The sequence below is a fragment of the Nomascus leucogenys genome, chromosome 7b (assembly GCF_006542625.1).
Source record: "Nomascus leucogenys isolate Asia chromosome 7b, Asia_NLE_v1, whole genome shotgun sequence".
Classification (NCBI taxonomy): domain Eukaryota; kingdom Metazoa; phylum Chordata; class Mammalia; order Primates; family Hylobatidae; genus Nomascus; species Nomascus leucogenys.
The window spans coordinates 13,323,745-13,344,852 of NC_044387.1; the positions used below are offsets into that span (position 1 = coordinate 13,323,745).

General features: G+C 55.4%; 2 protein-coding genes across 4 annotated transcripts; one reads left to right on the forward strand and one right to left on the reverse strand.

The window, feature by feature from the left end:
- Window positions 1–208: 208 nt before the first annotated feature.
- On the reverse strand, window positions 209–10,357 carry MPST (mercaptopyruvate sulfurtransferase). Of its 3 annotated transcripts, none has more exons than XM_003264709.4 (3): window positions 10,224–10,357; window positions 5,194–5,812; window positions 209–812 (listed from the first exon to the last, which is right to left on the reverse strand). In XM_003264709.4, the coding sequence occupies exons 2-3, from the start codon at window positions 5,786–5,788 to the stop codon at window positions 514–516; spliced, it is 894 nt and encodes a 297-aa protein (XP_003264757.2). In that variant the 5' UTR covers window positions 5,789–5,812; window positions 10,224–10,357; the 3' UTR covers window positions 209–513. The 3 variants fall into 3 exon arrangements, with proteins under 3 accessions (XP_003264757.2, XP_003264756.1, XP_030671484.1); XM_003264708.3 differs by having other exon boundaries at window positions 10,126–10,246; XM_030815624.1 differs by lacking the exon at window positions 10,224–10,357 and adding an exon at window positions 6,071–6,961.
- Window positions 10,358–10,469: 112 nt separating this feature from the next.
- Window positions 10,470–19,117, forward strand: TST (thiosulfate sulfurtransferase). The gene is made up of 3 exons (XM_003264712.3): window positions 10,470–10,598; window positions 11,246–11,861; window positions 18,659–19,117. Exons 2-3 carry the CDS (start codon window positions 11,267–11,269, stop codon window positions 18,955–18,957), a joined length of 894 nt encoding a protein of 297 aa, XP_003264760.1. The 5' UTR covers window positions 10,470–10,598; window positions 11,246–11,266; the 3' UTR covers window positions 18,958–19,117.
- Window positions 19,118–21,108: the final 1,991 nt, after the last annotated feature.

Consider the following 21,108-nt stretch of genomic DNA (forward strand, 5'->3'; position numbering starts at 1 on the left):
CCAGAAGGGAGAACGCCCAGGATTATGGGGTGAGGGGCAGCTTGCTAGGGGCTAGCCTGGTCACAGAAGCGGGGAGCTCTGGGGCCCCAGCACTGCTTGGAAGGCAGAGCCAGGATCTCCAAGACCCTCAGGCTCCCCAGAGTGACCTCTGCTGGGCGTGACAGAACCCCTGGCTCCTTAGGAAAACCGAGGCAGCCCCAGAGCTACAAAGATTTAGCACTTGGTTGTTTTATTTCCTCAAAAATAAAACAGAAAGGAGGCGGGGCCCCAGCTCAGCACCAGGTGGGCAGCTCGGAGTTGTGGCCTCCCTCCTCCAGGGCTTGCCTCCGCCTTTCCTCCCGCCCCCACTGGCAGCCAACAAGTCAACGGAATTCCTGGCCTTCGAGATGTCACCCCAAAAGCCACCTGAGCTGAGTGAAGAAACACTCTCTTGGTGAAAGCAGAGACGGAGCTACCAGGCCAGGCATTGCTGGTAGCCGGCATCACCTGAGCTTGCCTGTGTCCTGCCTAGCGTCAGTGGGTCTTCCCCCGGCCCTCTGAGATGACATCCTCGGGCCGGGCACGCATGTACCACTCCACCCAGGAGCCATCGTAGATGGGCACATCGGGCTTGCCGCAGAGGTAGGCCCCTAGTGCCACGTGGCAGGCCGTGACGCCAGAGCCACACGTGGCCACCAGTGGCTTAGACAGGTCCACTTTCTTCTCCTGGAACAGATGGCGGATCTCCTCAGGGCTCTTCTCCAGCCCCTCCTGGGTCAGGAAGTCTGTGAAGGGGATGTTCACGGTACCCGGGATGTGGCCAGGTTCAATGCCTACAGCAGGGGAGCAGGGAGGAGGAGATAAATAGAAGGATGCTATGAATGGTGCCTCATATTTGTGGTGCCCGAGATATTGAGAGCATCCCATGCAAGCATGGTGCTAAATCCTTTATATCCACCATCTCATTTAATTCTCACAACCATAAAACTTGAGCACTGTTTAGAGGAGCCCCATTTTATACACAGTGATGCTGAGGTTAAGTACCACCTAAGGCTAATGCATCTAGCAAATTGCTGACTGAACTTTGAACCTAAGAACTGGGCCCCAAGGTTTCCTGACTATGCACCCTAGGGAGAGCAAAGCAATAAACAAGACCCCTGCCTAGCTAGAATGTGCAGTACCTGCAGGCAAGGAGTTTTAATCTGGCAGGGCAGACAGGCAACTGAATAATTACAAGCACAATGGGTGTTCCAAAAATACGCTACTGGGTGGCCTGGGGCATGTCAAAAAAAATAACGCCAGTAATAGCAATAGCTGATATTATTATTACTGAGACAGGGTCTCATTCTGTTGCCCAGACTGAAGTGCAGTGGCATGATCGTGGCTCACTGCAGCCTCAACCTCCTGGGCTCAAGCAATCCTCCTGCCTCAGCTTCCCTCCGAGGGGCTGGGACTACTACAGGCACACGCCACCATGCTCAGCTAATTTGTTTTCTTTCTTTTTTTTTTTTTTTTTTCTGAGATGGAGTTTTGCTCTTGTCACCCAGGCTGGAGTGCAGTGGCATGATCTTGGCTCACTGCAACCTCTACCTCCTGGGTTCAAGTGATTCTCCTGCCTCAGCCTCCCGAGTAGCTGGGATTACAGGCACCCACCACACCTGGCTAATTTTTGTATTTTTAGTAGAGATGGGGTTTCACCATATTGGCCAGGGTGGTCTCGAACTCCTGACCTCAGATGATCCACCTGCCTTGGCCTCCCAAAGTGCTGGGATTACAGGCGTGAACCACCGCACCTGGCCTAATTTGGTTTTTATAGACATGGGGTCTCACTATGTGGCTCAGGATGGTCTTGAATTCCTGGCCTCAAGCAATCCTTCTGCCTCAGCCTCCCAAAGTGCTGCGAATATAGGAGTAAGCCACCTTGCCCCGCCAATAGCTGATGTTATTGAATGCTTACTTTATGCCAGGCACTGTTTGGAGATGGTCAGCTATAGTTTCTCCTTTAATCCACCCCAAAATTCTCTGGGAAAGAAATGATTACCCTCTCTTTCGTAAAGATGAAGAGAATGAAGTACAAAGACTAGCTTGTGCAAGCTAGCAGAGGGCAGGGAGGAGTAAACCCAGGCAAGTCTATGCTTCCCACCATCACGCCACACTGGCTGGGGGCTCAGTGGGTGGAGGAAGTTTCTCTGAGAATGAGGATGAGTAGGATTCAGTCACATAAAGGGGTCTGGGTGGATGGAGGCCTAGAGCATCCCGGGCAGAGGGAATCTGAGAGGCGAGGGAACCACCTGTTGCTCGGAGGGGTTAAAGTCATTGTCACGAAAGCTCAGACAGTGGGGAGCCAGAGGCCCAAAGGGGGAGCCGAAGGGGATGGGAACGCTTTAGCAGGCCTGGAGTAAGACTTGGGGGCTTTGACCTGACTGCAGGGGGAACTCAGGCTTCTGTGTTTACTTTTTTACTGTTACTTTTTATTTTTTTATTGAGAAGGGGCTTGCCATCATGTCCAGGATGGTCTTGAACCCCTGGGCTCAAAGGATCCTCCCACCTCAGCCTTCCAAAGTGTGAGGATTATAGGTAGGAGTTACCTTGCCCAACCTAGATTTCCATTTTTAAAAGATCATTTTGATTGTGGCAGAAAGAATGGGATGGGAAAGGCCCACACCTCTGCAGACTCCCAGGGTGCTTTTTGTTTTCACTGCCCCAGCTTGAGGCAGGGGTTACCAACATTCCCATTTTCACGCAGGACTGGGATTTGCAACAAAATAAACCTTCACAACTAATGCTTGGGCCGGGCGCGGTGGCTCATGCCTATAATCTCAGCACTTTGGGAGGCCGAGGGGGGCAGATTACCTGAGGTTGGGAGTTTGAGACCAGCCTGACCAACATCGAGAAACCCTGTCTCTACTAATAATACAAACATTAGCTGGGCGTGGTGGCACATGCCTGTAATCCCAGCTACTCGGGAGGCTAAGGCAGGAGAATCACTTGAACCCGGGAGGCGGAGGTTGCGGTGAGCCGAGATCGCACCATTGCACTGCAGCCTGGGCAACAAGAGCGAAACTCCGTCTCAAAACAACAACAACAAAAACAAACAACCCCCCCCCCCAAAACTAATGATTCAAATCTGAGCCATTCAGACTCTTGTCCAGCTTCTGTCTTGGTTTCCACCCACAGTGGAGTGACACTCCCACGGGAGCTGCTGACCCATGTATCGGTATCTATTCTCAGACCGTGGCATAGAGACAGCACTCCTGAGTCCGTGAAGAGGCTGGAATGGGTCATGCATCCCACTTAACAGACACAGAAACCGGGCTTGGTCAGATATCACATAGAGACCAGCCCAGAGCAAAGAAGAACAAACTCTCAACCCAGGGTGGTGACTGTAAAGGGAGGGCCATCCCTACACCTTGAATCCCACCAAGCAAAGCATGTTTCCCCTGCCTGCTGGACTGCTGTGGCACATCGCAGGAGCACTTGGCCAGGCCTCAGGCTGTGGAGTGGGAATGATGACGACAGTGATATTCATCACTGATCCAGCTGCACTGAGCTTAGTTTGTTTTGACAACAAGCCTGCTAGGCGTGTATCACCTCCCATTCTATAGATGAGCTAGTGAGACTGAAATAAGTGTCAGGCACAAGTGTGCAGCACACTTGTGCATGAAAACCCAGAGCTGAGTGCTTTACACACTTGCTCTCCTTGCCCCTACCATGTCTTTATGCTCTGTGTTACTGCTCCCATTCCACACAGGCAGAAGCTGCGATTCAGAGATTAAATGACCCGTCGTGTGTCACGAAGCCCATGTAAATGTGACAGGGATCTGAACCCCAGTCTGGCACCACCAGCTAGCTCCCCTGTGCTGCTCATCCCCCTGGGGCTGAGACGGAGAACTCAACAGGATCCAGGTGGTGCTCTCATTAGGCTGAACCACATGAAACTGACGCCTGTGTAGGTTCAAAAATGGCTGGATATCAGCTGTTTCTTATGGTTCCGGTAACATCAACATTGCTTTGCAGGATTCCATGTGACAGGGACCTTCTGTATTCACCAAACCTCTCTGGAACATCGACTCTGTGCCAGGTACTGAGCTAATCTTCAGGATGCATTAAGAGCAGGGACAGTCCTTGCCCTCAGGCCATCCAAAACAATGCTGGCCCACGGTGAGCCCAAGCAGCTCCAAACCCAATCTGTAGCCATGGGAATGCTCTTCAGAGAGCCCTCTAGGGGCAGTGGTCAGTTTCTTGCACTCTTGAAGGCACAAGAGAAAGGGCTGGGGAGTTCCTCGTTGCTCACAGCTGGTAAGCGCGCAGGCTGCCGAGTCTGAATCCTGGCTGGGTTGTTTCTTGAGACCTTGGGCAAGGCTCCATTTCCTCCTCTGTGCAATGACAGTATCTACTTACACGGGATGTTTGAAAGACTCACACCACTGTGATCACTGACCAGCCTGCTTTGTGGGGACCCTTCCTCGCATTATACAGAGCTTACCCACAGGCTTCTTGCCTGAGGAAATCCAGCCCACAGGCAGAAGGCTCTGCCCTACCCACTTCTGTTTAATCCCCCTTCCACCCTCAGTTCTCCAAGCTTTGGCCCCTGGGAGAGACTTTCCTTTTATGCAGCCCCCGACTTTGCCTTCATTCCACCATCCTCAGGTGCATGGGTAGACCTGATCAGGACCATCCCTCTGGGTTTTTCTCTCATACTGGGGCCTGTCCCCCAACATTCCACAGTGACCCCCCACACCTCTAGTGTTGCAGTGAGAGCTATTTGGGCAACCAGGGTTCCCAATGAGCTAGGGAGAGTCACTGCCCAAAGCACAGGGGGGGAAGGGCCAGTATTATTGCTCTGCTTAACAAACACAGTCACCGGGGCAAGTGGAAGTACAATCTCCTTCCCCACCTCATGCAGTAGCCTTTAAAGGCAAGGTCAGGCTGAGGGGGGAGGGTCACCTGAGCCCAGGAGGCTGAGGCTGCAGTGAGCCATGATTGTGCCACTGCACTCCAGCCTGGGCGGTACAGTGAGATCCTGTGAAAAGAAGGCAAGGGAAGGGAAAAAGGGGAAAGGAAGGAAGGGAAAGGGAAGGAAAGGAAAGAAAAAAGGAAAGGAAATGAAAGCAAGATAAATTAGAAAAATAAAAGAAAGGTCAAGTGCAGGGCACTGCTCAGGGCGTAGAGGCCGCGCCCCCGACGACCTCCTGCCCCCTTCCCCCGCGTTACCGTCTCGGGGCTCAGGCTCGGTGCCGCGGAACCTTCCGGCGGCTCGGGAGTCCACCACCTGGAAGCGCCGGGATTCCAGGTTCTCCTTGATGTCCTCGTAGGTCTTGATGAAGGCGAGGTCGAGCTGAGCGCGGAACTCGGCGGGAGCAGGTTGGCTCTTACCGGAGCTGAGCGGGAGGTTCTGGCGCAGCCAGTGGCGGAGGCCGCCGTCAAGCAGTGACACGGCACGGTGGCCGAAGGCGCGGAACATCCACCAGACGCGCGGGGCGGAGTAGAGGCCCTGGTCGCTGGCGTCGTAGATCACGACGTGGGTGGCCGCGCCCACGCCCAGGCGGCCTGCGTACTCCGCGAAATGCTCGGCGCCGGGCAGCATGTGGTCGTAGGGAGAGGTGCGGTCGCTGCACTGGTCGATGTCGAAGAAGGCGGCGCCCGGGATGTGGCGCTCCTCGAACTCGCGTCGCGCGTCGCGCCCCAGCTTCGGCAGGTACCAGGAGGCGTCCAGCAGCTGCAGGGGCTGCCCAGCGCGCGGGACCCGCAGCGCCTCGGCCACCCATTGCGCTGACACCAGCGCGCGGAAGAGCTGCGACGAAGTCATGGCGCCGACACTCGGGCTGCGGGCCTGGGCGACAGGGAGGATGTCAGGAGGGAAGCAGGGAGAGGCCGCTGTTGGGGCTGGGGCTGGAGCATGGGCGAGGGCCGGCGGGGGAGGTGGGGCCCATGCAGGGCAGAGTCCAGGGAACGCAGAAACCAGAGGTGGTGAACCCAGGCACAAAGGTGGGTAGCCAGGGGCCTCCCTCTGCCAGGCCTCATATAAACACAAGCTCCGAGTGACCCAATGACCATGACCTCCTGGAGAGCCCCAGGCCGCGCCCCTCACCTCCACTTGCTGGGCACGAGGGTGGGTGGAGATATCCTAGGGCAAGGCCCTGCTGGCTTCAAGGCACAAACAGGGCAAAGTCTCCACCCCTCCCTAAGATGCAGCTCGGCTTTATTTGCAACCAAGTCCCAGATAGAAGTCATTCATTCACTCATCAAGCATTTATACTGGCGACCTAATAGGAACAGTAGCTGGAATTTACTGAGTCCTTGCTGGGTACCACTGAATCCTAACAATATCCGAGAACAATGCCTGACACAGCAGACTCTCCAGTATGTGTTGAATGAGTGATCTTAAGAGGCTTGGTATATTATTGTCACCGTTTCAAGGAGGACACTCAGGCTCACAGAAGTGCACTAACCTGGCCTGGTGCGGTGGCTCATGCCTGTAATCCCAGCACTTTGGGAGGCCGAGGCGGGTGGATCACCTGAGGTCAGAAGTTTGAGACCAGCCTGGCCAACATAGTGAAACCCCATCTCTACTAAAAATACAAAAAATTAGCCAGGCTTAGTGGTGGGCACCTGTAATCCCAGCTACTCAGGAGGCTGAGGCAGGAGAACGGCTTGAACCCAGGAGGCGGAGGTTGCAGTGAGCTGAAATCGTGCCATTGCAATCCAGCCTGGGGGACAAGAGTGAAACTCTGTCTCAAAAATAAAAAAACAAACAAGAAAAAATGCACTAACCTGACCTGGCAGTGCCAGGCTTCTCACTAGCCAGTCGGTCTGGCACCAGAATCCGGACTTCTCAGCCACACACTCTGTGCAGGCTCTGGGAGTCTGGCGAGGCCAGGTTTTGCCTGTCCAGCCTGGGCTCTCTCTGGCCCTTCTAGTAGCAGCAACAGTGACTTCACACCTCCTTCCCTCTCCTCTCCATCTTTCCTGCATGCCAGAGGCTGATAGTGCACCAGCTCGCCAGCCCACTACGCCAGGCCAGCTCACAGCCTTCCTGGGTGTAGACTCCCCAAATACTTTAAGCCCTTTGTGCTGGGAAGCCACCATTGTGCAGGTGAGAGGAAAGCGCCCCTTCTGCCAGGCAGGGGCTGAGCCCCCACCAGGGCACATGGCTGGGTGTATGGAGTATGGGCTGCAGGTCAGCCCTCACTTATCCCCTGTTCGAGACCCAACCTTCACACCCATTGCATGCAGTCCTGCCAGCGAAATGAAGGGGGCAGGTAGAGAACACCATCTGTGGACTGAGTGCCTCTGTGGGCCAGGTCACATGCTCGGCACCCCAGCCTTGGGCGGGTATTAGGATGCCTGCTTTATGAATGAGGCCACTGGCAATTAGAAGAATAAGTGCCTTGCCCGTGGTCACAGGAGGCAGCCTCAGGATTTGCAACCAGAATTTGACCCCTCAGGCTGGACTTCCCCTGCCCCAGGTGCCATGATGACCAGGGCCTAATGAGTTCTAGGGTGACACCCTGTGCCCACCCCCACAGTCTCGCCACAGCTGGCTTTTAGGAACCTACTTCACCCATGCGGTCAGGCCTTGTGCCGGACACCGAGGCACTCTTGCCTTTGCCAAGCCCTGGGGGGAAAAGTCAGGCTGCAGGCAAGAGACAGTGAAATTGAGGATAGTTTAGAATTCAGTGTTGAGCACAGAGGGCCCCTACGTCAGCCCGGGGTGGCAGCAGAAGAGGTGAGAAGGCTTCCTGGAGTAGGAGGAGGTCCAGACTAATCTGACTTTTCCAGGGGCCCAGGAAGCCTCAGCATGGTCTTTAGGGTAGGGAGGCTGCCAAGGGGTGTTTGGTTAAGGGGTGATCCCCATTATCTGCGTTACAACACAGCTAGGGGGCGCTGTGCTGGCAGATGCTGCAGGTTCCTTCCTGAGGAACCCTATTGTGGGAACCACAGCAGCCCCTGTGCGCCCCCCAACACTGTCCCCCATTCTTGAGGATCCTTGTTTCCCTCACCCAATCATACATTTACAGTAGAAAGAGCCCTGGTTTGGGAGTCAGAGAGCCCCCAAAATCAATGTAAACCCCACTCCACTGCTTAACTGGTTGTGTGATGGTGGGTGTGTAGGGTCTCTGGGTGGTTTCTGTTCCTTATAATGGAGCTTCCCACCCCCACCTCTTAGAGCCAAGATTAAAAAATAAATGTAGAGGGGCAACCATCATGCATTACATCTGGCTGGTTTTAATAATCATTAAAAACCGTTTAGGCCGGGCGCGGTGGCTCACGCCTGTAATCCCAGCACTTTGGGAGGCCAAGGCGGGCGGATAATGAGGTCAGGAATTTGAGACCAGCCTGACCAACATGGTGAAACCTCATCTCTACTAAAAATACAAAAATTAGCTGGGCGTGGTGGCATGAGCCTGTAGTCCCAGCTACCCGGGAGGCTGAGGCAGGAGAATCGCTTGAACCTGGGAGGCAGAGGTTGCAGTGAGCCGAGATGCGCCACTGCACTCCAGCCTGGGTGACAGAGTGAGACTCCATCTCAAAATAATAATAATAATAATAATGTTGCATTATTTCTTCCATTACTCTCATTGGTGGCCCTGGAACTGACAGCAGCAAATCTAAAATCTTAGAATTTCAGGGCTTGGTGGGACTTCAGAGATCTGAGGTCACCCTGCTCCAGTCTCCCTGCTTCATTGGCACTTCTCACAAAGGTCTGTGGGCCATAAAGGAAGGTGTGAGGGCAGGCTGTGGGTGTTAGGGAGGGGTAGAAACCAGGTGCCCGTGTGATTCAGGAGCCGGGATCACTGTAAGTGGGGGTGCCCTGGGAGTGGAGGACCCCAGGACATAACCACCCCAGGCTCATGTCAGAAGGGTACACAGCTGCATTGAAGCAAGCGTGAGCCGCAGGCTGGATCCAGGGTACCCCTTGAGGAGCAGAGCTTTGGCGCTCCCCTAGGACCTCCCCAGCCTGGTCCCTCTTGCCCACCCCCTCCCCCAACCACCAGACACTAGGCTTTGAGGATTGCTGTGAGCATTTTAGAACAAAACCTTTTTTTAAAAAGGGGGATGAGGCCAGGGATGGTGGCTCATGCCTGTAATCTCAGCACATTGGAAGGCTGAGATAGGCAGATCACTTGAGCCCAGGAGTTCAAGACCAGCCTGGACAACATGGCGAAACCCCATCTCTACCAAAAATTTTAAAATTAGCCGGGAATGGTGGCACATGCCTGTGGTCCCACCTACTTGGGAGGCTGAGGTGGGAGGATCGCTTGAGCCTGGGAGGCGGAGGTTGCAGTGAGCTGAGATGGCGCCACTGCACTCCAGTCTGGGCCACAGAACCACAGCCTGTCTCAAAAAACAAAACAAAAGGTCGGGGTTGGGGAACAGGGAAAGCTTCCAGGCTAGCCTCTGCAAAAGCTAGGGAGGGGCAATGGCATCCCCCAGTTTGCAAGAGCCCATGGTGAGCTTTTCAGGAATTTTGCCAACTGGTTGTTAAACACAGCTATTATTAAAAATTGAATTACATCAACTTATGATTAAACGGGCTAAGTTAAAAACAGGCAATTTTTTAAAAAGCATGAGGCTTCAGGGAAGAACCAGGTAAACAAAGGCAGCTGGTACCACCTGCGCTTCAGACCAGGGATCAGGCCTGGCCTTAACTCTGGATGTGTCCTCCAGCAACTCGCTCTGCCGCTCTCTCCTGTCTTAGTAAGTTTCTGGCCTACTCCTCAGGGTTATTGTGGGAACTAAGTCACACCACGGGAGTACCCAGCAAAGTGCCACACCAAGCAGGCCTTGACAATGTTAGTTCCTTTCACTCACTAACAAGTTATTGGCTAGTGTCTCTTCCTGGGGCCTCTGGGTCAGCAGGATCTCGTCTCCCTGTACTCCTCTCTCTCTCCCGCCCTCTCTGGTGGCACCAGGTCACCCCACTTCCACCCAAGGCTCCCCACCCGCCACTCGCCACGACCCCACCCGGCAGGCCGCCCCAAGCGGACAGTCACCCTTAGTGTCAACGTAGCGGCGCACCTTCTCTTCTAGACTGCGCCCCCTCTTCCGCCCAGGCCCCGCGCGGGGGCCCCGCGCCGCACACCCCCAAAGAGCCACTCCCTCCCCCTCCAGAAAGGCAAGCCGCCACGCCGCGGCAGTTACCCGGGTCTCGGACTCCCGGCTTCCTGGCTCCGCCATGGCCCCCGCGGCGCGGCGCCCCCTCCCCGCGCCCGCAGCTGTCCCCTCCTCCCGCCACCAACCTGCAGTGGGCCAAAGGGAGGAGACTCCGGCACAGCCCACTGCCGCGGCCACTCGGAGCCGCTGCTGCCCGCGCCTTCCACCGGCCAGGCCGTGGGGGTACGCCCGCTCCGCCCAGCCCGGGCCCGCGCGGCCCCCGCGCCACCTGGCGTCCCCCTCAGACCCCCGCGGGTCCCGGAGGCCCCGCGCGCGAGGTTGGCGCTGCCGGGCGCGAAGCGGCGGCGTGGGGGAGACGCGGGATGGCGGCGGGCGGCGCAGGGTCCCCCCTCTGGCGGTGACGCGATGGTGCGCGCCGCCCGGGGAGCTGCGGCTGGGGGTTTGAACCGGCCAACTTCTCGAGCGGGCCGGGGCGAGCGCCAGCGCTGCGTCCGGGGCGAGTGAGTGCGGGGCGGGGGCGGCGGCCGGGCGCCTGGGCCGCCGGCCGGGCCACCTGCTGCTAGGGGAAGGATAGCGTTGCGAGAGTGGGACGGGGTGCCCCGGGAACACCTGAACCACCTAGGGCAGAGGGCAGCGAGCTGCGGGCCGGACTCGGGCACTCTGGAGGCGGGCGAGCTCGGGCTGCCTGGGGAGGCCGCAGGCGATGGCGTGTGCGCGGCCCGCGGAGCTTCCTCGCCGTGCGCCCACCCCCTCTGCCTTGGAAGGAAAGGGGATTCTAAGCCCAAGATGCCATCGCCCCCCATCCCGGGCATGTTTTCACTGCTCTTTCCTGGCAGGATCGAGTACTGTAGCTTCTAGGAGCCAGACCCCCGCCCCAGGAAGCGCCCCTCTCTGGAGTCCTCGGAAACTCTTGCCCCACCCGCTTCTGCGCTGGGCCCCCGGGCCCACTGGGAGGGGCGGGGCCGGCTTTCCAGAGGGAATCTGCAAACTTACCCCGCTGCACGCCCCAGCCCTGCTGGCTTGCTGTAAACAAGGAACCGGGGGGGAGTGCGGAGGGAGAAAGAGCTTCTCCCAGGCCTCACCCTACTGCACACACCGACTTCCTTCCTCACGCCTGTCTCTCTTTCCTGGTTCCCACCCGTGCCAGGTGACACGCAGAGCTGAAACCATGGTTCATCAGGTGCTCTACCGGGCGCTGGTCTCCACCAAGTGGCTGGCGGAGTCCATCAGGACTGGCAAGCTGGGGCCCGGCCTGCGGGTGCTGGACGCGTCCTGGTACTCACCAGGCACCCGAGAGGCCCGCAAGGAGTACCTCGAGCGCCACGTACCCGGCGCCTCTTTCTTTGACATAGAAGAGTGCCGGGACACGGCGTCGCCCTACGAGATGATGCTGCCCAGCGAGGCTGGCTTCGCCGAGTATGTGGGCCGCCTGGGCATCAGCAACCACACGCACGTGGTGGTGTATGATGGTGACCACCTGGGCAGCTTCTATGCTCCCCGGGTCTGGTGGATGTTCCGTGTGTTTGGCCACCGCACCGTATCAGTGCTCAATGGTGGCTTCCGGAACTGGCTGAAGGAGGGCCACCCGGTGACATCCGAGCCCTCACGCCCAGAACCGGCCGTCTTCAAAGCCACACTGGACCGCTCCCTGCTCAAGACCTACGAGCAGGTGCTGGAGAACCTTGAATCCAAGAGGTTCCAGCTGGTGGATTCACGGTCTCAAGGGCGGTTCCTGGGCACCGAGCCGGAGCCGGATGCAGTAGGTAGGTGTCCCAGTGCTGGGTGGTCCCTGGGGAGTATTGCCCCATGGAAGGATAGGGAGTAAGGATGACTGGGACCCTCTCCAGGGTCCGTCCCATGCCTTCAATCCTCCCATGTAGGCTTTCCATCGATAAAACCAGAAGGTGGAGACAAACCTAAAGGCTTTTTCAGCTTGGATGCACAAGGACCCAAGAATGTGTCCTCGTAGCCATGTGCTAAGAAGCCACCTAGCATCTGTGTGGAGTGACATCAGCAGAAGTCACTGGTGACATGTCCACCACCTCCACTCCCAGGCACCAGCTGCCCCACATGTACTAGGATATACCTAAGGGTGTCATGCCCGTGAGCCAGCGTTTGCATTGCTATACAGAAACCTCCCACGGACACATCCAGCTTCTCCAGGCCTCTCAACTCCCGCAGAAACCCTTATAGACATCAACAGTGTCCCTTTCCCAGGATCCCCCTCTCCCCAAATCTAGCTCTCCTGGGGCCCCTGACTGCTGTTTGCAAAGGCAGTCTGTTCCATAACCTTTCCAGGCAGCTGCAGCCTGTCGGCAGAGCTGTAACAGCAGCTGCCATTTCATTCCAGACACTTGGCACCGCATTATCTCAGTGAACAAAGCTCAATGCCCCTGTTTTGGCAGCAGGGGGGTGGGGAGACTGAGATGCCAGGACATTAAGTGGTGGAAGCCAGGATTCGAATCCAATGCTGCCTTGTTTCAAACGAGGGCTATAAACGAGGATGCACCCCATGCTGCCCTACCTCTACTTCCCAGGGCCAGGAGGGAGTCCCCTCTGCTAGTTGCCCCAGGAAGGCGACTCAGAAGTTCCCCTCCTGTGGAAGGGAAGGCCAGGTGGATTGGATACTGCTTGAGGGCTGGGGGGAGCCTCAGGAGAGGAAGTGCTGAGTTCTAGAACCTCCTAACCAGAGAGAACCTCGGAGGTCTTCCCTTTTCTAGAGGCAGGACTGCAGTCTCGCTGCCATCACTCCTGCTGAGGGCCCTCCAGTCCCTGCCTGGCCATCTCCAGGAGCAGGGCCCTCTCTTGTCTCTGGACACCTTTGTGGCTCTTTCCTCGGTCAGAGCTCCTTCTCTACAGAATCTAACTCGTGTGCAACATTTTGCCTGACTTGTTGAAAAACATCTCTTCCTGTCTGTACCTCCCACAGAGAGAATGCTGGGAAAACTGTTTTGCACACTCTTAGAGCTGGAGGGCCTGAACGGTGACCTCATCTGACAGAGGGGAGACTGAGGTGCACAGAGGCAGGGGCCAAGGCCGCATAGCTAGTTAGTGACAGAGCCAGGACAGCAGGGTCTCTGCCCTTTCCAGCGCAGCTTTTTCCAGGCCCCATATTTTTCTTGCCTGCTTGCTCTCTGAAGGTCTGGAGTTGAAGATTCAAGTTCATTTGGCACCTCCCAGAGAATCCTGGCTGGGAACGCCTGCAGCCCTCTCCTGGCCTTGGTTCAAGACGCCTCTTCTCCTTGGGATTTAAGCTGTCATGGGGGAGGATCAGTGGAATTGGTTCTCTTGCTGCTTCCCAGCCTGCCCTGAAGCAACCTAAGAAATAAGTGGAAGGGACAGCTTGGAGGTGCCAGGCCCAATGTCCTCACCCATTTTACAGATGAGGAAACTGAGGCTCAGAGGAGGAGAATGGCCTGCAGTGGGTAATGCCTCCTGAAGGCCCGGGATGCTGAAGTTCCTCCTCTGTAATCCTGTTCACACCTCTTTCAGTTTCCCTCAGGAGCACCAGGGAACATGGATTCTCATTTCAGCTCAGCCACTTCTCCTTGGGGTGACCTCAGTCCAGTTGCTTGGCCTCTCTGGGTTTCCTTATCATAAAATGAGAAGAGTCACGCCAGCCCTACCCACACAAGTACGCATTTGTTTAAATGTAGCAGTGGCGGCCGGGCGTGGTGGCTCACGCCTGTAATCCCAGCACCTTGGGAGACCGAGGCAGGCAGATCACAAGGTCGGGAGTTCGAGACCAGCCTGACCAACATGGTGAAACCCCATCTCTACTAAAAACAAAAAAAAAATTAGCCAGGTGTGGTGGCGCGCGCCTGTAATCCTAGCTACTTGGGAGGCTGAGGCAGGAGAATCGCTTGAACCCAGGAGGTGGAGGTTGCGGTGAGCCAAGATCGTGCCACTGCACTCTAGCCTGGGCAACAGAGCAAGACTCCGTCTCAAAAAAAAAAAAAAAAAAGTAGCAGTGGCTGGAAAGGGATTTCGAGAAGGGTAAGGAACGATACAAATCCTGGAGGGTGTGGCACTTCCTGCCCCAACCCCCTCCTCCAAGAGGCTTTGCTGGCCTCCCATACAAGATATTTTGGGGACACAAAGGCACATGAGGCTCTGCCAAGTTTATGGTTCCCAGCTTGGTGTGGGATCAGGGAGGCACCCTGTAGGTTCAGCGGTCCAGATGTAACACACAGGGGTATGGGGGTGGCAGGCCTGGGGGTCAGGCATTGGCCCTGATCATCTCTGGAAGGAATGACCCTAAATGGAGCTGGAAGCAGACACCTGGCGGCCACTTCCTGCTCACCTTAGGCAAGTGCCTTCCTCTTTGGCTGTAGTTTTGTGCCTCCACAAGCCCTTAGTCCTGGAGTCAGCCAGACCTGAGGTTCCATCCAGGTGTGATACTGATGCTTAGCCTCAGGGTAGTGCTTTCACCGCTGACTGTTGTTTGTGAAAGGAGCGCTGCTCACATGTGAGGGGGGCTGGAGGAAGTGAGAGACGCAGAGTAGGAGTTTATCCAGCCCAGTTTCTTTATCGACTTAATTTTCTTTGCCTCCCTTCTTGGAGGGAGTGAGGGTGAAGAAGGGAGGAGGGTATCGACCCCCTAATCAGCAGTTTTTATTTGTAGAACCCTTTTTATATAGTCTCTTCTGGACACCTACAGCAGCCCTGCAAGGGGAGGCAGGCAGGGGTAGGTAGGCTGGGTCCCACTTTGTGGTTGGGGACAAGGAAAGGGCTTCTCTGTTAAGGCAAAGTGGCTGGGACTTGACCCCAGGTCGGCAGGCTTCAAGTTGGGGCTGTTTCCCAAGGCTACTGCTGTGGGTGGGGTGAGCTGTAAGCAAACCCAGGGACTGAGGGAAAGGTCATGGGTCCATGGTGTGGCTCCCGGGCTGCTATATGGGACTGAAAATCCACTCTGCCTGTCCCTCCCAGGGCTGGAAGCTTGGCTGAGGGAGGAGGGAAGGTGTGGGGCTGCCTCTTCCTGGCCAGGGTTAAGGGGTTGCCTTCTGGGGCTGCCTGCTCTGCATTCCTTAGTGAAAGCAGAAAGGGCCAGACAGCTTTTCCTGGCCTTAAAAATCCACACCTACCAGTGGCCTGAGGGATGTTAACTCGAGTAGTTGAGCATGAGAGGTCATCTCATCCATTCCCCAGCCTCAGTCTCCTTTTCCAGGGAGGCTCAGGGTGGTCAAAGAACACAGGCTTTGGGGGCAGACCAATCAGACTTCATTTACGTCTGCTGTGTGTCCTGGGGCAAGCGACCTCACTTGTCTGAGCCTGGGCTCCCCAGCAATGCTGAGAGAATAATCTCCCCTGCTTTGTGAGGATTGAGGAGGATACAGTTCTTGAGAGCATCTGCTGCCAAGTGCCTGGTGCCGCAGGTTATGGGAATGAGGGCATGCCTGCTGGGGGCAGGGAGAGCCAGAAGCCTTCAGCTAGACTTGGGAAGAGAAGCATGGGAGCCTCTGCTTTCCGGCCCAACGTGCCTTTCCACCAACTGGCTGTCTTTTTTTTTGAGACGGAGTCTCGCTCTGTCACCCAGGCTGGAGTGCAGTGGCGCGATCTTGGCTCACTTTAAGCTCTGCCTCCTGGGTTCACGCCATTCTCCTGCCTCAGCCTCCCGAGTAGCTGGGACTACAGGCACCCACCACCACGCCAGGCTGATTTTTTTTTTTTTTTGTATTTTTAGTAGAGACGGGGTTTCACTATGTTAGCCAGGATGGTCTCGATCTCCTGACCTCGTGATCCACCCACCTCGGCCTCCCAAAGTACTGGGATTACAGGCGTAAGCCACCGCGTCTGGCCAAACTGGCTGTTCTTGAAAGTTCTCTGGCCCAGATTCATCTCAGACCTTCCCACAGTTCATTTAAATGCCCCAGACAGGCCCTGAGCTCCCCTCGCTTCACCCCGTCCAGCTGGCCCAGTGTGGGAGGCCCGCTCTACAGAAACTCCCTGACTTCATCTTTACTCAGAAGGGGTGCCCTTTATGTAATCAGAAGAACACAGTGGGGCTGTGTCATCAGGGATGGGGGCAACAAAACAAAACAGGATTCAACCCGTTGTTCTTTCAAATGCACTTCAATCCAGCCCACTGTGGAAACATTTTAAAGCTGGGTTTCTTGGGAAAGAATGCCCTCGATGCCAGCTGATCCATTGTTCCTCGTTGGTAGGGTGGGCACACATCTTAGATTCAAGTTTCCAGGCAAAACAGATGAAACACAACAGGAAGAAATTGCTCTAATTTTATACATTATATTCAAACTTTATTTTTAAATTCATTATTATTATATTTTTGAGACAGAGTCTTGCTCTATCACCCAGGCCGGAGTGGCATGATCACAGCTCACTGCAGCCTCCTGGGCTCAAGTGATCCTCCTACCTCAGGCTGTCAGGCAGCTGGGACTACAGGTGCATGCCACAATGCCTGGCTCAGTGTTTTTTTTTTCTATAGCGATGGGGTCTTGCTATGTTACCCAACTCCTGGGCTCAAGCAATCCTTCCATCTGGGCCTCCCAAAGTGCTGGGATTACAGATGTGAGCCACCATGTCTGGCCTTTCTACTTTATTTTCCGGCTATTCAAGTGAAGCAGTGGGAGTGGAGAAGGAAGAAAGAAATCTGTAACTGGTGATCAGTTGATTGTAAACACCACTGCCAATCAAACTCGACTTGTACTAATAGATTTTGGAATCCTGTTTGGCCCCGGGGTGAAAGGACCAGGACATAGCTGGCGTGATGATGTACCAAATCATGTGCCTGCCGGGGTCACTGGGTGCTTTTAGCTGCAGTAGTTAGACTTCCCCACACACCTGTGAGGTGGGTGAGGTTTACTTTTTTTTTTTTTTCTTTGAGACGGAGCCTCGCTCTTGCTGCCTAGGCTGCAGTGCCATGGGGTGATCTCGGCTCACTGCAACCTCTGCCTCACAGGTTCAAGCCTTTCTCCTCCCTCAGCCTCCTGAGTAGCTGGGATTATAGGCGCATGCCACCATAACCGGCTAATTTTTTATATCTTTAGTAGAGATGGGGTTTCACCATGTTGACCAGGCTGGTCTTGAGCTGACCTTGTGATCCACCCACCTCGGCCTCCCAAAGTGCTGGGACTACAGGCGTGAGCCACCTCGTCCGGCCTAGGTGGGGTTTTGTCCCCCTTCTGCAGGAGGGAGACTGAGGCTCGGAGGTTCAGGGCCTGCTTGGCTGTACACGGCTCCAGTTTGTGCCTTGGCCACACTAGTCAGATCCTTCCCCTCCCACTCCTGCCACCCTGCTCCTGCCCTGTCCCATAATCCAGGTTGAATGGGGGTGGGAATTTGGGGAGCAAGGAGGGCTCAAAGAGATGGAGATAGGCCTGTGTCAGGCCAAAGTGCAGGCTAGGCACTGGGAGTGGGGACAACCGTAGAGCACCCACCCCTGCCAGGGTGTGGGCTGCTCAAGGAAGACAGGAGTGGCCTGGGGCATGTGTGAGATTGGCCTGTGGCCTCGCCCTGTGTGTGGCACCAGCTCTGGCCATGGCCTTCCCCTTTGCCCCAATTCCTGGCTCTTCTGAAGCCAGATTTGGCCGAGGGCCCTCACTGGGTACTGAGGCAGTTCCAGAAAGGACCCTAGAGCCAGCCTAGTCCCTCCACTCTGCTTCCATCCAAGTTCTTGGAGGAGACCAAAAAAGCCCACACTGTCTCTATTGTCCCCCTACACCCTCCGTAGGTGGTGGAGTGGCTGGGGGCGCAGCATGGCAGGGTGGGTGGGCCAGCCTCCAAAGCCAGCGCTTTCCTTGTGCCACCCGCTCTGTACAGCAGCCAATACCCAGTGGGTACTCTCATTTCCATTTTTCCTATGGAGAAACTGAGGCTCAGAGAGCTGACATAACTTGCTCCAGTGGGATTTGACCTTACGTCTGATACCAGGTCACTTGCTCTTTCTGCAACTGTGTGCTTAACAGAAAACCAGAGGCCCCGATGTAATCCTGGGTCTGCCTTCATCTTTCTGTGTGGCCTTAGGTGAGCCGTGTTGTTTTGCCAAGCCTCAGCAGATCCATCTGTAAAATGGGGTGACATATCTGATTAGTTATGTGGTTATCTGTTCAGCATCTGTCTTTCCTGTTAGACTGGAATCTCCCAGAGGGCCTGGCTGTGTCTCTGCCTTTCACCGCTGTGTTCTCAGCACATAGCATTTGCAATAAGTTGTCCCATTTGCTCTTCTCAACATGGCTGTGAGATAGGTATGTACCACTGAGCCCATTTTACAGATGAGAAAACTGAGGTTCAGAGAAGTGAAATGATTTGCCCAAGGTAAAGGTTAGTGGAGCTGAGACTCATGCCGCTGTCCTCTCAAGCAGGCGTGCTTTGGGGCATCTCTACTTCAAGACAGATGTTAGGGGAGGGGTTGCAGGCATCTTAAGTCATGAGAAATGATAGTAGGTGGGGCTGGGAATAAATTGAGTTCCAAGCAGAGCAAAGCTGTTATTTTTATTTGCAAAGCTATCTATCCTTCCAGCTGCAGCTGACGGAATCCTCCAGGCCCCATTAGTCCCCAGCCCTCATACATCCCCTAACCTGTGTCCTCTGCCCTGCCTAGGACTGGATTCGGGCCACATCCGTGGCGCCGTCAACATGCCTTTCATGGACTTCCTGACTGAGGATGGCTTCGAGAAGGGCCCAGAAGAGCTCCGTGCTCTGTTCCAGACCAAGAAGGTGGATCTCTCGCAGCCTCTCATTGCCACGTGCCGCAAGGGAGTCACCGCCTGCCATGTGGCCTTGGCTGCCTACCTCTGCGGCAAGCCTGATGTGGCCGTGTACGACGGCTCCTGGTCTGAGTGGTTTCGCCGGGCCCCCCCAGAGAGCCGTGTGTCCCAGGGAAAGTCTGAGAAGGCCTGAGCCGTGATCTCTCCTGCTTACTGTAACTGCGGCCGGTTTAGTGACCCCATGACTTGCAGCCGGTTCTTACCTCTTAGGTGAAGGAGATTGACATGTTAGAATTGCTGTGCAAGGCTCACCCTGTCTCTGTCGACACTGGAATAAACTTCGCCTTTTCTGAGTAGTGTGTTTGCCTGCCTCTCTCTGGGTTCCATCCTTGCCCCCAAACTTCCATCTCTTTCAAACTCTGGAGACTCCACCAAGGACAGAGACCACCATAGCCCCTCTGGCTGGGGAAGCCATACCGAGGACACCACTTTCACCCAGTTTTGGCAGAAACAGCCTCCTGCTGTCCCATGTCAGGTGGACTCTGTCCCAGAGCATGCTGGGTCCTACCAGGAAGACAGGTGGGAAGGGAACCAGAAAGCCAGAGAGCTGAAGTCCAGGCTGCTGTAGCCCCAGCCTCCTGGATAGGGGCGGGGGGACAGCTGACTTTCCGAATATGTCCATAGAGGTGTCACACAACCCCCAGGGCCTCTCAGAAGAGGCCATGCTCAGGAGCAGGTGAAAGGAAGGTGGCCTCTGTCTCGAGCACCTTTCCTGGCTCAGAGTAAGACCCCCTGGGGAATAGTGGAGGGAGGGGCTGGAGAAAGAGCTGTGGCCCTGGGAGAAGGTCCAGGCTCTGGCAGGTGAATCAGGAAGCCACAGTAGAAGAAAGCAACCTGATAGCTTGGCCCCATGTAGCTGGATTTCGAGTTTCCCAGAAACAGTCTCTCTTAGCCCTTTGGGGTTGCAAGAAGAATTCCGGGCCCCACTATCCAGCCTTCCTAGTGAAGACAGGATCCTGGAGGGCCGGAGACCAAGTCTGTCCTTGGCTTGGTATTGGGGCAAATAGGTGCTCAGGAGATGCTGAGGAGGTTGGTTTTGGGGCTGGCAGATTGGGTGATGGGGCTGAATGCTGAGGCTGGCAGGATCTGTAGTGGAGGGACTGGTAGTCTGGAGGGTTGACCCCTCTCACTTCCATGCCACTAAAAAAACGGTCCTCTTCCCATCTCACATGTGGTTCAGATCCTACTGTGGGAAGAAGCAAATATACACAGTATGTCAGATGGCGATAAGGTGCAATGGTAGAAAAGATTGGAAAAGAGGAATAGGGAGTGTGGGGTGGGCTGGGATGCTTTTTTAAAAAAGGTGATCTGGGAAGGTGAGCAGAGTCTTGAAGGAGGTGAAGAGGCAAGCCATGTAGGCATGTGGGGGAAGGAAGTTGCAGGAGAGGAGAGGGAACAGCCCATGCAAAGGCCCTGAGGAGGGACTGTGCTTGGTGTGCCCCCAAAACAGCAGAGCCTGGCATGGCAGGGACCCAGTGAGCACTTGGAAAAATGGGAGGAGCAGAGGTCAGAGAAGAATGGTGGACACGTTGGGTAGGGCCTTGCAGATAAATGGGAGGATGTCAGCTTTTACTGTGGTTGGGCTGGAAGGTTTTGATTAGAGGGGTGACATATGATCTAACATAGGTCTTAACAGGATTGCTGGGCTGTTTGAGTGAAAAGACTGTCAGAGGATATGGTGGACTCCAGGGTGGTCCCCATATTATCTGCCCCCTCATGTTCATGCCCTGTGTGACCCTCTCCCTTTCACTGTGGGTGGAACCCGTGACTTGCTTTTAACCAACAGCCTATGGCAAAGGTGATGGATGCCACTTCTGTGACTGTGGTGTACAATATTGTAATGCCCCGTCTTGCAAGGGGACTCCCTCTTTGCTGGCTTTGATGAAGTCAGTGTCATGTTGGGGGGCCCACATAGCAGGGAAATGAGGGTGGCCTCTGGCTGACAGCCAGAGACAGCCTGAGACCCTCCGTCTAACAGACTGCAAGGAACTGTATCCTCCCACAGCCACATGAGCTTGGAAGCGTATTCTTCCCCAGTGGAACCTCAGATGAGACTGCAGCCCTGGCCGATACTTGGACTGTAGCCTAAGAGCCCAATGCAGAGAACTCAGTTAAGCCATGAGTAGACCCCCGACCCAAAGAAACTGTGAGATAACAATTGTATGTTAAGCTTCGAAGTTTATGGCGAGATTATCATGCAGCAATAGATAATACTTAGGTAAGCGATGGGGTTGGCTTGGACCTGGGAGTGGGGGGAGTTGTGGAAGTGGACGAAGGCATCCAA